General features: G+C 46.9%; 1 protein-coding gene across 1 annotated transcript in view; it reads left to right on the top strand.

Moving 5' to 3' along the window:
* Positions 1-12,237, top strand: part of SRP68 (signal recognition particle 68) — a 29,824-nt gene extending 17,587 nt beyond the window's left edge. The window contains exons 10-16 of the mRNA XM_024760967.1: positions 2,837-2,901; positions 6,510-6,666; positions 7,537-7,631; positions 8,580-8,709; positions 10,395-10,470; positions 10,929-10,981; positions 11,439-12,237. Coding sequence (XP_024616735.1) covers positions 2,837-2,901; positions 6,510-6,666; positions 7,537-7,631; positions 8,580-8,709; positions 10,395-10,470; positions 10,929-10,981; positions 11,439-11,666 — 804 coding nt within the window. The 3' untranslated portion in view covers positions 11,667-12,237. The remainder of the gene's footprint in view (positions 1-2,836; positions 2,902-6,509; positions 6,667-7,536; positions 7,632-8,579; positions 8,710-10,394; positions 10,471-10,928; positions 10,982-11,438) is intronic.
* The last annotated feature ends 202 nt before the right edge of the window (positions 12,238-12,439 follow it).

Raw genomic sequence — 12,439 nt, 5'->3', positions numbered from 1 at the left:
TGAGCCACGGGCTCTTGTTCTGGGCTGAGGTCCTCTTCAGTCTGTGTGTTGCATTCTCAGTGCATTGACTCTTAGCCGCTGTTGTATTTAGGTGTGGTGATTGGCTAATGAACAACAGAAGCCTCTTCTGGGGTCCATCAGGTTGAGAAATTCTTTTGTCTATCCTGTTTCTCCTAATGGTTTCACGTATTACCTGTTAAAGCTTTGATCTCAAATTCATATCTCCAGGTGGATTTCTCCAGTGCTCCCTTTCTCTAATAATATCACTGTGATTCATTCAGCCATCTAGGCTGAAAACCTCAGAACCATTTCTGTCTCTTTATTCCCTGTCACCAAAAACCCTGTTTATTCTCCCTTTGTAATTTCTCTCACTTCTTGTCCATTCCACCTGTTTCTAATAAGCCCTTTATATTATGCCTGGACTACCACAAAAGTCTCCTGATTGCTTTTCCTATCTTGGTTTCAGTTTGGTTTTCCAGACCTTTTTGCCAGAAGAACAGACTGAATCTCTCCAGATCCTATTTCACTGCCTACTTGTGAAAAAAGCCCAGTGTTTCTCTGAGGTCTAGAGCAGTGGTCGCTAAACTTCTATGATCATGCACCCCATAAGTAAAATTGAGCATTTATCTCTGATAACATTTATTTATAACTTATATGCCTTATTATTCAACTGATTTGTGATATAGAAAATGTATTAAAATAAAGTGTTTAGAATTGAGATAGATATAAATAGAAGTTCTAGTTTTCTTCTTATACCCATACCCTGAGGGTTGTTTGCACCCTACTTTAGATACCACAGTGTCTAGCAAATACAGTTCAAACTCCTTGAGCTGGTATATGAGCCTCTGCTGGGTGTTTCTAGCCTGTTTGCAGTCTTGTACTTGGCTACTTCCCTCTGAGTCTTCTGCCTTAGGCTCTTGTACTCACTGTCTTATTATGCCTGTCCCACTGCAGTGCATTCCTTACACTGTTGTCCTTTCCCCCCTCCTCACACCTGGCTTCTCCCACTACCCTCTTCACCTGTCCAAACGCTGGCTGTCTTTCAAGGTGTGGCTCATAGCTCACTGTCTCTGAGAAGCCTGCCTACACCATCCTCGCCCACATTTCTCCATTTTCCGAATATCTCTGATACTTGCAGCTATAATTTTTGTTTGATAGTTAATCAAGCATTGCCTTTTTAAAATTAATTAATTAATTTAATTTTGGCCGCATTGGGTCTTCGTTGCTGCACACGGGCTTTCTCTAGTTGCGGCGATCGGGGGCTACTCTTTGTTGCAGTGCGCGAGCTTCTCATTGCAGTGGCTTCTCTTGTTGCGGAGCACGGGCTCTAGGCATGTGGGCTTCAGTAGTTGTGGCACATGGGCTCAGAAGTTGTGGCTCGTGGGCTCTAGAGCACGGGCTCAGAAGTTGTGGTGCATGGGCTTAGTTGCTCCACGGCATGTGCAATCTTCCCAGACCAGGACTCAAACCTGTGTCCCCTCCATTGGCAGGCGGATTCTTAACCACTGTGCCACCAGGGAAGTCCCAGTCAAGCACAGCCTTTTAACATTTTGTGTATTGTTTTATATTTACCTTCTTGTTATATTTTTCTTAAGATTATAAGCATATTAAAAGTAACTATATATTTCTTTAATCATCTGCCGTAGTACCTTCTGTATGAAATATTCAATAAATGTATGTTGGGCTGTAGTTGCGTGTTTCCTCCTCCAATAAGCAGGCTTTATATATTATACTTCCCTTGATTGATTTAGCAGGTACATACAGAGCCCCAGCCTCTATCATTCACTTTGAATTCACAGCAGCTGAATTCAGCAGACACCTCACAGAATGTAATGAATATGGTGATAGCAAGGTGTTCCTGTTGCTGCTGTAACATTACCACAGACTTTGTGGCTAAAAACAACACAAGTATATTATCTTACAGGCCTGGAGGATGGAAGTCTACAATGAGTTTGTAGGGCTGCGTTCCTTTTGGAAGCTCTAGGAGAGCATCCATTTCCAGCATTCCAGAGAGTGCATTTTCCTGCATTTCTTGCCTGTTGTCCCTTCCTCCATCTTCAAAGCCAGCAGCATAGCATCTTCTCTCCTGTCTGTCCTCTGCTTCAGTCCCAGTATCTTCTCTATATTGTTGACCCTACTGCCTCCCTCTTATAAGGAGTCTCTGTTTGTGTTGGCCCCCCCTTAATCTTTAATTAAGAGATTCTTAACTTCATCACATCTGTAAGGTCTCTTGCCATGTAAGGTAACATCTTCACAGGTTCCTCTTAGGATGTGAACATCTTTAGAGGCCATCATTCAGCCAGCCACAAAGGCAAGAGCTAACAGCACAAGGCATAGAACTTGGGTCTAAGACACAGGTCTTAAAATGGAACCGAGGACCATGGACTGTCTGCCTTAATGCTTTGGGTCTGAACACTGGACGCAGTGGACAGGAAGCCTTACTGGCCATTACTCTGAATCCTCTTATTCAAGTCTGGTTTTTAGATGCCAGTGGCAACTGAGTGACCCTGTCATTCTAGAATATATGCAGTAGATCTCTGATATTTGAGGACCCTTAACTTACTAGAGTCTGTGCCTATATTCCAGGGCACTTGGGGGAACCACACCATTAAATGAGGTGGTCAACCTAGAGGGGTGGGATAGAGAGGGTGGGAGGGAGGGAGATGCAAGAGGGAGTACATATGGGGATATATGTGTATGTACAGCTGATTCACTTTGTAATACAGCAGAAACTAACACACCATTGTAAAACAGTTATACTCCAATACTCCAATAAAGATGTTAAGAAAAAAAAAATGGATCAGCCATTTTATCTTTACCTTTTCACTTTCTGCAGAAACAGAGAGATTATATCCTTGAAGGGGAATCGGGGAAGGTATCTAATCTTCAGTACCTGCACAGGTAAGGGTTGTGATGGTTTTACTTTTTAACATTGTATGATGTATCTTTGGAACAAAAGAGTATATATAATGTTTATGTACATTATAATTTATTGATACATACTAAAATCTGAATGCATCTATTCACATTTTATCATATGAGTTTTGAATTTGTATATTATTCTAATATACATATAATTTAAAATTTTTATACAGTGTAAGAACTAGAATACAGCCAATTATTTTGAAGCTCCTTGTGGCCCCACCCTTGCTGATTCCTCCCGCTCTTCTGGAGCTAAGCACTGTCCTTCCCGTGCCAAGCTCCTAGAGTGACTCTCCGCTGTGTTCTGAATGTTTTACATTGTCCCTTTTATATTTGAGTTCAATTTCAACTCAAGTTTAATTCCATCTGGAGTTTATTTTTGAGTGAGGTAAGGATCTATTTCACCTTTTTCCATGAGGATAATGGATTATTCCAGTGTATGATTTATTGACTGTTCTGTCCTTTCCCCACTGATCTGCAGGAATACACTCCATTTTCTCCTTGCGTGCTCTTTTTTTCTGGACTCTCTTCTGCTCCGCTGATTTATTTGTGTGTACTAGCACCAGCACCGTGATTTACTATAACTTTATCATAAGTCTTGGTATCTGGTCGAGCAAGTTTTCCCCACTAGGTTTCTCCTCAGGCATATCTTGACTGTTTTTCTCCCTTTTCTCTTTCATATGCATTTTTAAATCACCTTGTCAAGTTTAAATTTTTTAAGAGGTAGATCATTTTGTTTCACAGAAGAAAGGAGGAAGAGTGACATTTTTCGAACTTCCTGGGGAGAAATAAAATTACACTTCTCCTCAGATTCTCTTTCCATGTGACCTGGAAATTTTAATTTCTTAGTCACTGCTTATAACTTTTTAGTGAACCTGGCTGTATTTTCAGTCATTCGCGTGCCCCCCGCCCCTCTTTTATAAAAAAAAGCAAAACCATAAAAACTCCTCTGCCTGCCTTAATCTCCATTCTTAGGGGATTTGGTGTTATGTGAATGCCACATTGACTGCTAGATGGCCCGGGTGCACAGAATATCAGCCAGAACAGCCCTTAGCCGTCTTCTGCTTCAACAACCTAAGGAGAAAGATGAGGCTCCAGGAGGTTAGGGGACCTGTTGGTAGTTAACCGTAACAAGGCAGAGGCAGTTGATCAACTTCCTAACCTTGAAAAACCCAGAGAGCTTCAGCAGGGCTCAGGAAACTTTCAAATGGTGAAGCCCCTCGCCCTTGGATCCATTCTCCCCCCTGCACATGTGGCTAGTATCAGGATCATAATCAGTTAGGGTCGGAAGCCAGCTTTGGGGTAAATTGAAGTCGAGAATCGGGCAGCTCTTGTATTTTAATAAAGGTGTATCTGGACTCCTATACTACTCTGAATAATAGTTACTTTGAGAGTTTGATTTTTCTACAGAGCTTTAGAAAAAAACATCTCATGACCTTTCTTCCCATTTCTCAGAAGCATCCACTTTTGGGAATTCCCTGATGGTCCAGTGGTTAAGACTCCGAGCTTCCACTGCAGGGGACGTGGGTTCGATCCTTGGTCGGGGAACTAAGATCCCGCAATCTATGCAATGTGGCAAAAAAAAAAAAAAAAAGCAGCAGCCACTTCTTTTTTTTTTTTTTTTTTAATATTTATTTGGTTGCGCTGGGTTCTGATTTCGGCAGGCGGGCTCCTTAGTTGCAGCATGCGAACTCTTAGTTGCAGCAAGCCTGTGGGATCTAGTTCCCTGACCAGGAATTGAACCCATCCCCCCTGCATGGGGAGCATAGAGTCTTACTCACTGTGCCACCAAGGAAGTCCCTACTTTTAATTCTTTTAACAAATTCTTTTGCTATTTACCTCCATGTCTCTAAATGACATGCGTTATGTTGCTACTTGTTGATTTTTGGCTTTCAGCATTTCTTACCACTTTCCCCTACAGCCCTCTCTCACCGATTCTACTCCCACTCTTCACCCTGACCCCTCTTGACTTCCCATCTGACTCCTACACAGGCTTCCTCATTTCCAATGCCATTAGGTTAATTAATTAATTATTTTGCCGCACCGCACAGCATGTGGGATTCTAGTTCCCCGACCAGGGATCAAATCCGTGCTCCCTGCAGTGGAAGTGCAGAGTCCTAACCACTGGACCACCAGGGAAGTCCCGATTTTAATTTCTAAGAGCTCATTTGTGTTCTTTGAATATTATTTTAAAACAGTGTCTCATTCTAACTTCACAACCACAAAGTCTTCACTTGTCTTTCTGAAATTATTGATAATAGTTGTCTAAAGTTTTCTTCTCCCTACAAAGTTTGGTTCTTCCAAGTTGCTTTTTTTTCCCTTCTCAGTCTTGGCCCCTCCTATCTTAGTAGAGGTTTTCCTTAAGTGTCTGGTGATCCTTGTTCATCCACTCCTATTAATGACTGTGTCTTGTCTGTTGGGAGCTCTTGCATGGAGCTCCTCAGCTGTGGTTTCACTGTAGGCACTCTGGGTCTGCGCTTTCACTGAGGACCCTGACTCCAGAATCTTGAAGGGTTTTTTTTCTTGGGCTGGTCAGATCCTCAGAATATATCAGGCTGTTCTTATTCTGGAAGCCGAGTAGGAGAAGAATGCTAGGAGGTCAGCCCTCAGAACTTGACAGTCTCTTAACCCCCCTGGTTCATTGTGGAGCCCCTGACCTCAGCTGTGCCTGTATCCCCTGTGCCCAGGCCTCTTTTATATCCTCCCTCTCCCAGGATGCCTCCAGCCTCTGCCACAGTAAGATGGGGATCTAGAGGCCTAAACACTTCTTAAGTAGACTTAAATAGTTACCATGTTTTTAATTGCCAAATATTAAAGGACTTTCCAGATGGTACAGTTAAAATAAGCAGGCATCACACATAGTCTCTGGTATATACACACATTTAATATGCATAACCCTCCAAAGAGACTGTCCCTCAGTAGTTTCTGAGAAGAGGAGGTCATCAGCGGAGCAGGAGCAGCTGCTGTGCATGTGTGCTGTCCTTGTAGTGTGGGCCAGGCGGGTAACCGCTCCTTGTTCCAGGAACTAGCTTGCCATCCATTAGTCATCTTAAGGACCAGCAGTGTCCTCTGAAATTAGTAGCTCTCTGGCTCTTTAATAAAGATACAGAGAGGGGCTTCCCTGGTGGCGCAGTGGTTGAGAGTCCGCCTGCCGATGCAGGGGACGCGGGTTTGTGCCCTGGTCCGGGAAGGTCCCACATGCTGCAGAGCGGCTGGGCCCGTGAGCCATGGCCGCTGAGCCTGCGCGTCCAGAGCCTGTGCTCCGCAACGGGAGAGGCCGCAACAGTGCGAGGCCCGCGTACCACAAAAATTAAAAAAAATTAAAAAAATAAAGATACGGAGGATATAATTCAAGCTAAAATCAGATTTTGTCATAAGGTTTCATTACTGCTCCCCTGCAGTTAGCCACTGAACAGCAGCCAGAATTGAAGGCCCTTGGAGTTTGAGGCCCAGGCCTGACAGCCCTGCGATATGACACCCCCTCAGCCCCATAATCCCCTAGGGCAGTCCCAGCTTGTGGTCCAGTGCTCTTCTCAGAACATCAGCTTCCCTCGTCATAACCTGAGCTGACGTGTGGTCCATTCCAGCTACCTGACTTACATCAAGCTGTCCACAGCAATCAAGCGGAACGAGAACATGGCTAAAGGCCTGCAGAAGGCGGTGCTGCAGCAGCAGCCAGAGGACGACAGCAAGCGCTCCCCCCGGCCCCAGGACCTGATCCGGCTCTATGACATCATTCTTCAGGTGACCCTGGAGGGCTGGGAGTGCAAGAGCCTGTCCTGTGTTCGTGTTGGACACAAATGACTGAGCTTTGCAGAGCGAAAGGGCTGTGACAGCCAGGAGCTGTTAGTGTCTCGATAAAAGACAGAGGTCTTGGGCTTCCCTGGTGGCGCAGTGGTTGAGAGTCCACCTGCCGATGCAGGGGACGCGGGTTCGTTCCCCGGTCCGGGAGGATCCCACGTGCCGCGGAGCAGCTGGGCCCGTGAGCCATGGCCGCTGAGCCTGCGCGTCTGGAGCCTGTGCTCCGCAACGGGAGAGGCCACAACAGTGAGAGGCCCGCGTACCGCAAAGAAAAAAAAAAGAGAGAGGTCTTGTTTTCATGCCATTTCAGCCATCCGTGAGCCCAATATTCAGACGTGTTTGTGTGTAAACACTTGTAAACCACAGGTATTCACTGAGCACTCCCCTGTGCATGCTGTGGCGCATGCTGGGACCTGAGGCCGCTCTGCCCCGGCCCACTGGGAGCTCACGAGTGAGTAAGGTTGTGAGACCCCTGCACATCTGCACTTACTCGTGTAGATGCCACAGCAGTGGGCTGTCTGAAATGAGAGTTCAGAGCCGGAGAGACCCCCTCTAGCTGAGAGCGTCCAAGAAGTCTCTGAAGGAGGTGGAATGTGACTGGGAGAGAAAGGACACGTGGGCTTTCAGTGTCCGAGAGGAGGGTGGAGGTGACACCAGATGTGGCTGCTGCTGAGTCACGCGTCACAGACTTTTTCCCGTTACTTGAAGCCTAGACTCTTTCGTTTTGCCCATGTCTATTCTCACAAGTCTTCTGTCAGACGATCAGTGCGAGGTCTCCTCTTCATGAGTTTTCTTGTTGCATCTGTTGTGCAGAATCTGGTGGAATTGCTCCAGCTTCCTGGCTTAGAGGAGGACAGAGCCTTCCAGAAAGAGATAGGTCTTAAAACTCTGGTCTACAAGGCTTACAGGTAAGTTCCTGTGGGACAGACAGGGCTCTCCTCTACCGTCCCGTGGTTCTAGAAGCCTTGGGAGTATGTCCCTGGAAGGTTGGGTATGTGATCAGCAGTTAGCCCAGCGTGTTCAAGGGAAGTTTCAGGTTGTGGCTGGGAGTTTCCAGTGCAGTTTTGCTCTTTGGAAAGGTTGGGGGAGCTGGAAAGCACATACATTACCTGTCTTCTCCCTTCCCTTTCCTCCCTCCTCCCAGTGGAAAAGGGATAAGTGTTGGAAAAAGCGTTAATTAGCAGAACCAGAGCAGCTGATTCAGGGTAACTGAACTGAGTTGGGAGAAAGCTCAGTGTCTCAGTTTCTTACATGCACCGTGCTATTTGTAACTTGGGAGTGGACTGTGTAGCAACATCGGGTCTAGACAGAATGGCTCAGTAGAGCCCTGAGTGCTTTTGCCCTTCCTTTTCTGGCCCGCATGCCCCTGTGCTTTCTGGCTCCTGTCAAAGGCCAGCAGCGCTCAGGCTCTGTTGATCCCAGCAGAGTAATTTCTGTTAGGGAGAGGTTTGTTTCTTTGGATTTGGTTTTTGAAAGACATGAGCAGAGGTGAATGCTTGCAACCTAGATGTGTGGGCAGTTGTGGGTGGGATTTATATCCCGGCAGCATCCCACCTTCCTGCCTGTCTCCAGCTTCCTCCCTGTGCCTTTTGGGAATTACCTCTTTTTTGCAGAGTCAACAGTAAGTAAAAGACAGTGGGTCAGCTTTGGACCTACCCTTGTCGGCTCCAATTTCGGGGACAAGTCTGCTGGTTAGGCTGGCAAACTGGAACAGTGAGAACGGTGGGATCTCCCATCCCAGGCAGTGAGCCTGAGGTTAAGAAACTTTACAATTTATTTAGCCTAAACAGCAAGGAAAGCCTTGATCTTGGGTGATTTTTGCTTAAGAACACTGTGGCTCTTTCCTTCCCCATCAGGTGTTTCTTCATCGCTCAGTCCTATGTGCTGGTGAAGAAGTGGAGCGAAGCCCTTGTCCTGTACGACAGGGTCCTGAAGTACGCAGATGAGGTGAATTCTGATGCCGGAGCCTTCAAGAACAGCCTAAAGGTGAGCTGTTGTTCTCTCCTGTTTTCCAAGCCCTGAGCACTTCTGCTGTGAGGCTGCCACGCCTTCCCAGACTGGTCCTGCCTGGTCAGCCATGGCATGTGGTACATCCCTGAGTGCCCAGGAGCTGCGGAGTGCAACTCATGGCAGCATTCCAGGCCCGAAGAGGACTCGGGTACTAAGAGGGACAGCCTTCCTCTGGTTAAAACAACCCTGGAGTACTATTCTCAGACTCGGCTACATGTTGGAATTGCCTGGGAAGATTTTTAAAAGGTGGATGTCCAGATTCCACCCTCAGAGATATTGGTTCTAATTGGTGTGGGATCTGGTATGAGCATTGGGGTCTTTTAAGCCCCTCAGTTGTTCTAATGTGTAGCCAAGTTGAAAACCACTGGTGAAGCCTTTCCACACAATGTGTGCCTGGACCAGCAGGAGCAGCATTTGGGAGTTTGCTAGAAATGCAGGTTCTCAGTCCCCACCCCAGGCCTGCTGAGTCAAAAGCGCATTTTGGCAAGACCCCCAGGTGACTTGGGTAAGACCCGCAGGTGACTTGGGTGTACATCAAAGCTTACATGCTGATCTGGTTTGATGTAGTGATTGTTGAATGGCAGCTAGCTTTTTAAGCTTGTGGACTGCTGTGAGGTTATAGATTCTTAAAGCACTGGTCCAAGGAATCCATGTATATTTTATAAGTAGAGACTGTTTAGAAAAGCGGGCTAGGGTCACTCTTCCTAACATTGTCACAGCCAGTGTGAGAGGGGCTGCTGGTGGGGCACTCGTTTCTGCTTGGAACAGCCCTGGGCTCGGGGGTGGAGGAGAACTCTGGTTTCTGCCTTCGGAGAGCTTGTGGTTTTGCTGCAGCCATGGGACTTGCATAGTACCCACCTATGAATACAGAAGAAGATAGAGGGCGAGGGCAGAGAAATTGGAAGGAGTACGTGGGAGGCGGCTGTGGGCAGAGGGTGGGCTGGCGAGTGTAGCAGTGTCATCTGGTAGGGTGTCGTTGGAATGTGGAAACAAACCAGTGCGGATGGCTTATCTCCGGAGAGAAGTAAGAGGCATTTTACAAAAGCCCATCTGACCTAATGTGACGGCTGGTTTCAGGGGAAAGCGTTAGGGAACAGAGGCGTAGGGGATTCAGCAGTATCCAGACCTAGTCAGATCTTTCCCAATTTGCCGAGTAAGAGGCTGAGGCAAGAGAATTGCCCTTGTAGAAGGGGTCAGTGGGTAGGGGCTTAGGCCCTGGAACCAGCCGTCCTAGTTCTGAAGCCCTGCCCTGCTGCCACTGGGAATGTGACTGGACACGTTCTTTGGCCCCTCTGTGCTTTAGTCTTCTCACCTGTAAAATGCAAGTACAAACTATCTCAGGATTATCGCGAAGATGAAATGAACAGTTATGTGAACTACTTAGAGCAGTGCCTGGCACATAGTGCATTTAGTATATGATTAATTTATTAATATTATCCTTGTTGTCATTATTATTTCCAGGCAGTATTACTTAAGCCATGGCACAGATTTCTCCCTTTGAAACAGGCTAGTTTTTGTGTGTTGTTTCTTTTAATAGGGAGACCATTTTAAAAAGTCTAAAATTCATGAAAATACCAGTGGGGTCACTTAGCTCAGGTTAGTGTGGTGTGCTTCTCTGGCCGACTCCAGCTCACGAGTCCCCGTTCTCCACATTGTTACAGGACCTGCCTGACGTGCAACAGCTCATCACGCAAGTGAGGTCGGAAAAGTGCTCTCTGCAGGCGGCCGCGATCCTGGGTGAGCCACCTGCCTGTTCTCTGCGGCCTGTCTTCTCAGACTCCCCTTCACTGCTGCTCCTCTTCTCTCCCACCCCCTATGCCACTGTTTTAAGATTGAAAGGGGCTGTTTGGGTTAATCTGTAAGTAGTTTTTCCTGCCATTCCTTCCGCCCCGTTGAGGCATCAGGTTATGTGGAAGAATTTAGAGGAACGCTGTTGTACTGTCCGTCCTGCCTATCCGTGTCTCTTGCATTCAGTGGTGCTCGCTTCGCTGGGCCGACCACATTGGTTCTGGGGTTAGTTGTCTGTTATCTGCGCTGCTTCTCTCTGAGTTTGGACTCAGGAGGGAGAGGGCTAACTCCCCACAGATCCGCTACTTTTGCTCTTAGGATTTAGAACCCAGACGTGTGATAGGTGTCATTCGTGACTATAGTGTGTTATAAGTCCCTGTTCTTACTGAATCCTGTGAAACTTTCAGATACAAATGATTCCCACCAAACAGAGACCTCTTTTCAAGTCAAGGACAATAAGGTGAGTCTGGGCTGTGGCTTTTGAGGAATAAAAAGGATTCATAACTTATTAGGAATGTGTACTCATTTGTAGAACGAGGACCCTAAATCTCTAAGTGAGCACCCTACTTCCCTCCCTTCTTTTACTCAGGACCTGAAAGCTGCCTATGTGAGATTTGTCAGGTGTCATCTAGATGGTCCCAAATGGAGTTAGGAACCTGCTGTGTGCCCTGGCTACGAGCTCTAACTCGGACATCGGACAGGCTTATACCTCAGTCCCAGCCCACCTCTCCCAACCTCTCTAGATTTCAGTGACTCTCAGTTATAAAACGAGGACATGATAGCCCCTCATGGGAGGTTTGTGGGGATCGAGTGAGATAGCACATATGAGCTCTGAACTGGGTGCTCGGCCCATAGTGAATGTTCCACCAGTGGGCTGTGATTAACATCTGGGTTCCTGCTTTTGGTTTGACTTCCAGCCCCTGGTCGAACGGTTTGAGACATTCTGCCTGGACCCTTCCCTCGTCACCAAGCAAGCCAACCTCGTGCACTTCCCGCCGGGATTCCAGCCCATCCCATGCAAGCCTTTGTTCTTTGACCTGGCCCTCAACCACGTGGCTTTCCCACCTCTTGAGGACAAGTTGGAGCAGAAGACCAAGAGTGGCTTCACTGGATATATCAAGGGCATCTTTGGATTCAGGAGCTAACCAGGCTTTTCCTTGGGGGCAGGGGGAGATTCTGACTCTTAATCTGTATTGTGAGAAAACCCCAGCAGCTTCCATGATATTAAATCCAGGTCTGCATTGGCCCAGGGCAGAAGTTCAACATCCTCAACCCTGCATTCCTATGTCTTGTGTGTTTGTACACTTCCATTCTTAACCAGGGTGCTAGAAGGGCACTCTGTTGTCTTCTGATAAATATGTGTGGGGTCCTGTGTCTGTCCCCTGCAGGAGGGGCCCCTGCCATCTGGTCTCATGTGAGCCTTTGGTCAGTAATGTGGTCGTGGGGGTCCACACCAGGCACAGATTGGGGCTGGGAATGTTCTGTCGTGTTTCTTCAGTGCCATGGATTTGAAATGAACTCATTCTTGCTGTGAGCATCCAGAATCCCTTGAAGAGTGTGTCCGTGACTAGGAAGCATTGGCAACCTTATTCCCCTTCACCTCCCAGTGAAAGTTAAGAAGTTTCAGAACAAGCAAAGAGCTCTATTTTTAGAAGAAATATGTTAAGCTCAGAAATAATGAAAACAAATCTTATATTAAAAGGTGAAGATGCTGGATACTGTGCCCGTTCTTTGCACATCCTCATTCACGTCTGGGCCCAGCTCTCTCCTCGGGAACCTTGTTGCGAGATCCTGTCGTCATGTGGATCCTGACTTCCTGGCAGCGTGGGTGTGTCTGATGCCTGATAAGAGCGATAGAGGCACTGTTTCTAAGGAGTTCTCAACCTGCAATTTTTAGATGCCATTGTATTTTCATCAC

The sequence above is a fragment of the Neophocaena asiaeorientalis genome, unplaced genomic scaffold (assembly GCF_003031525.2).
Source record: "Neophocaena asiaeorientalis asiaeorientalis breed wild unplaced genomic scaffold, Neophocaena_asiaeorientalis_V1.1 scaffold30, whole genome shotgun sequence".
Lineage (NCBI taxonomy): Eukaryota > Metazoa > Chordata > Mammalia > Artiodactyla > Phocoenidae > Neophocaena > Neophocaena asiaeorientalis.
Note: the sequence above shows the minus strand (reverse complement) of the source record. Positions and strands in the feature narration are given on the sequence as shown.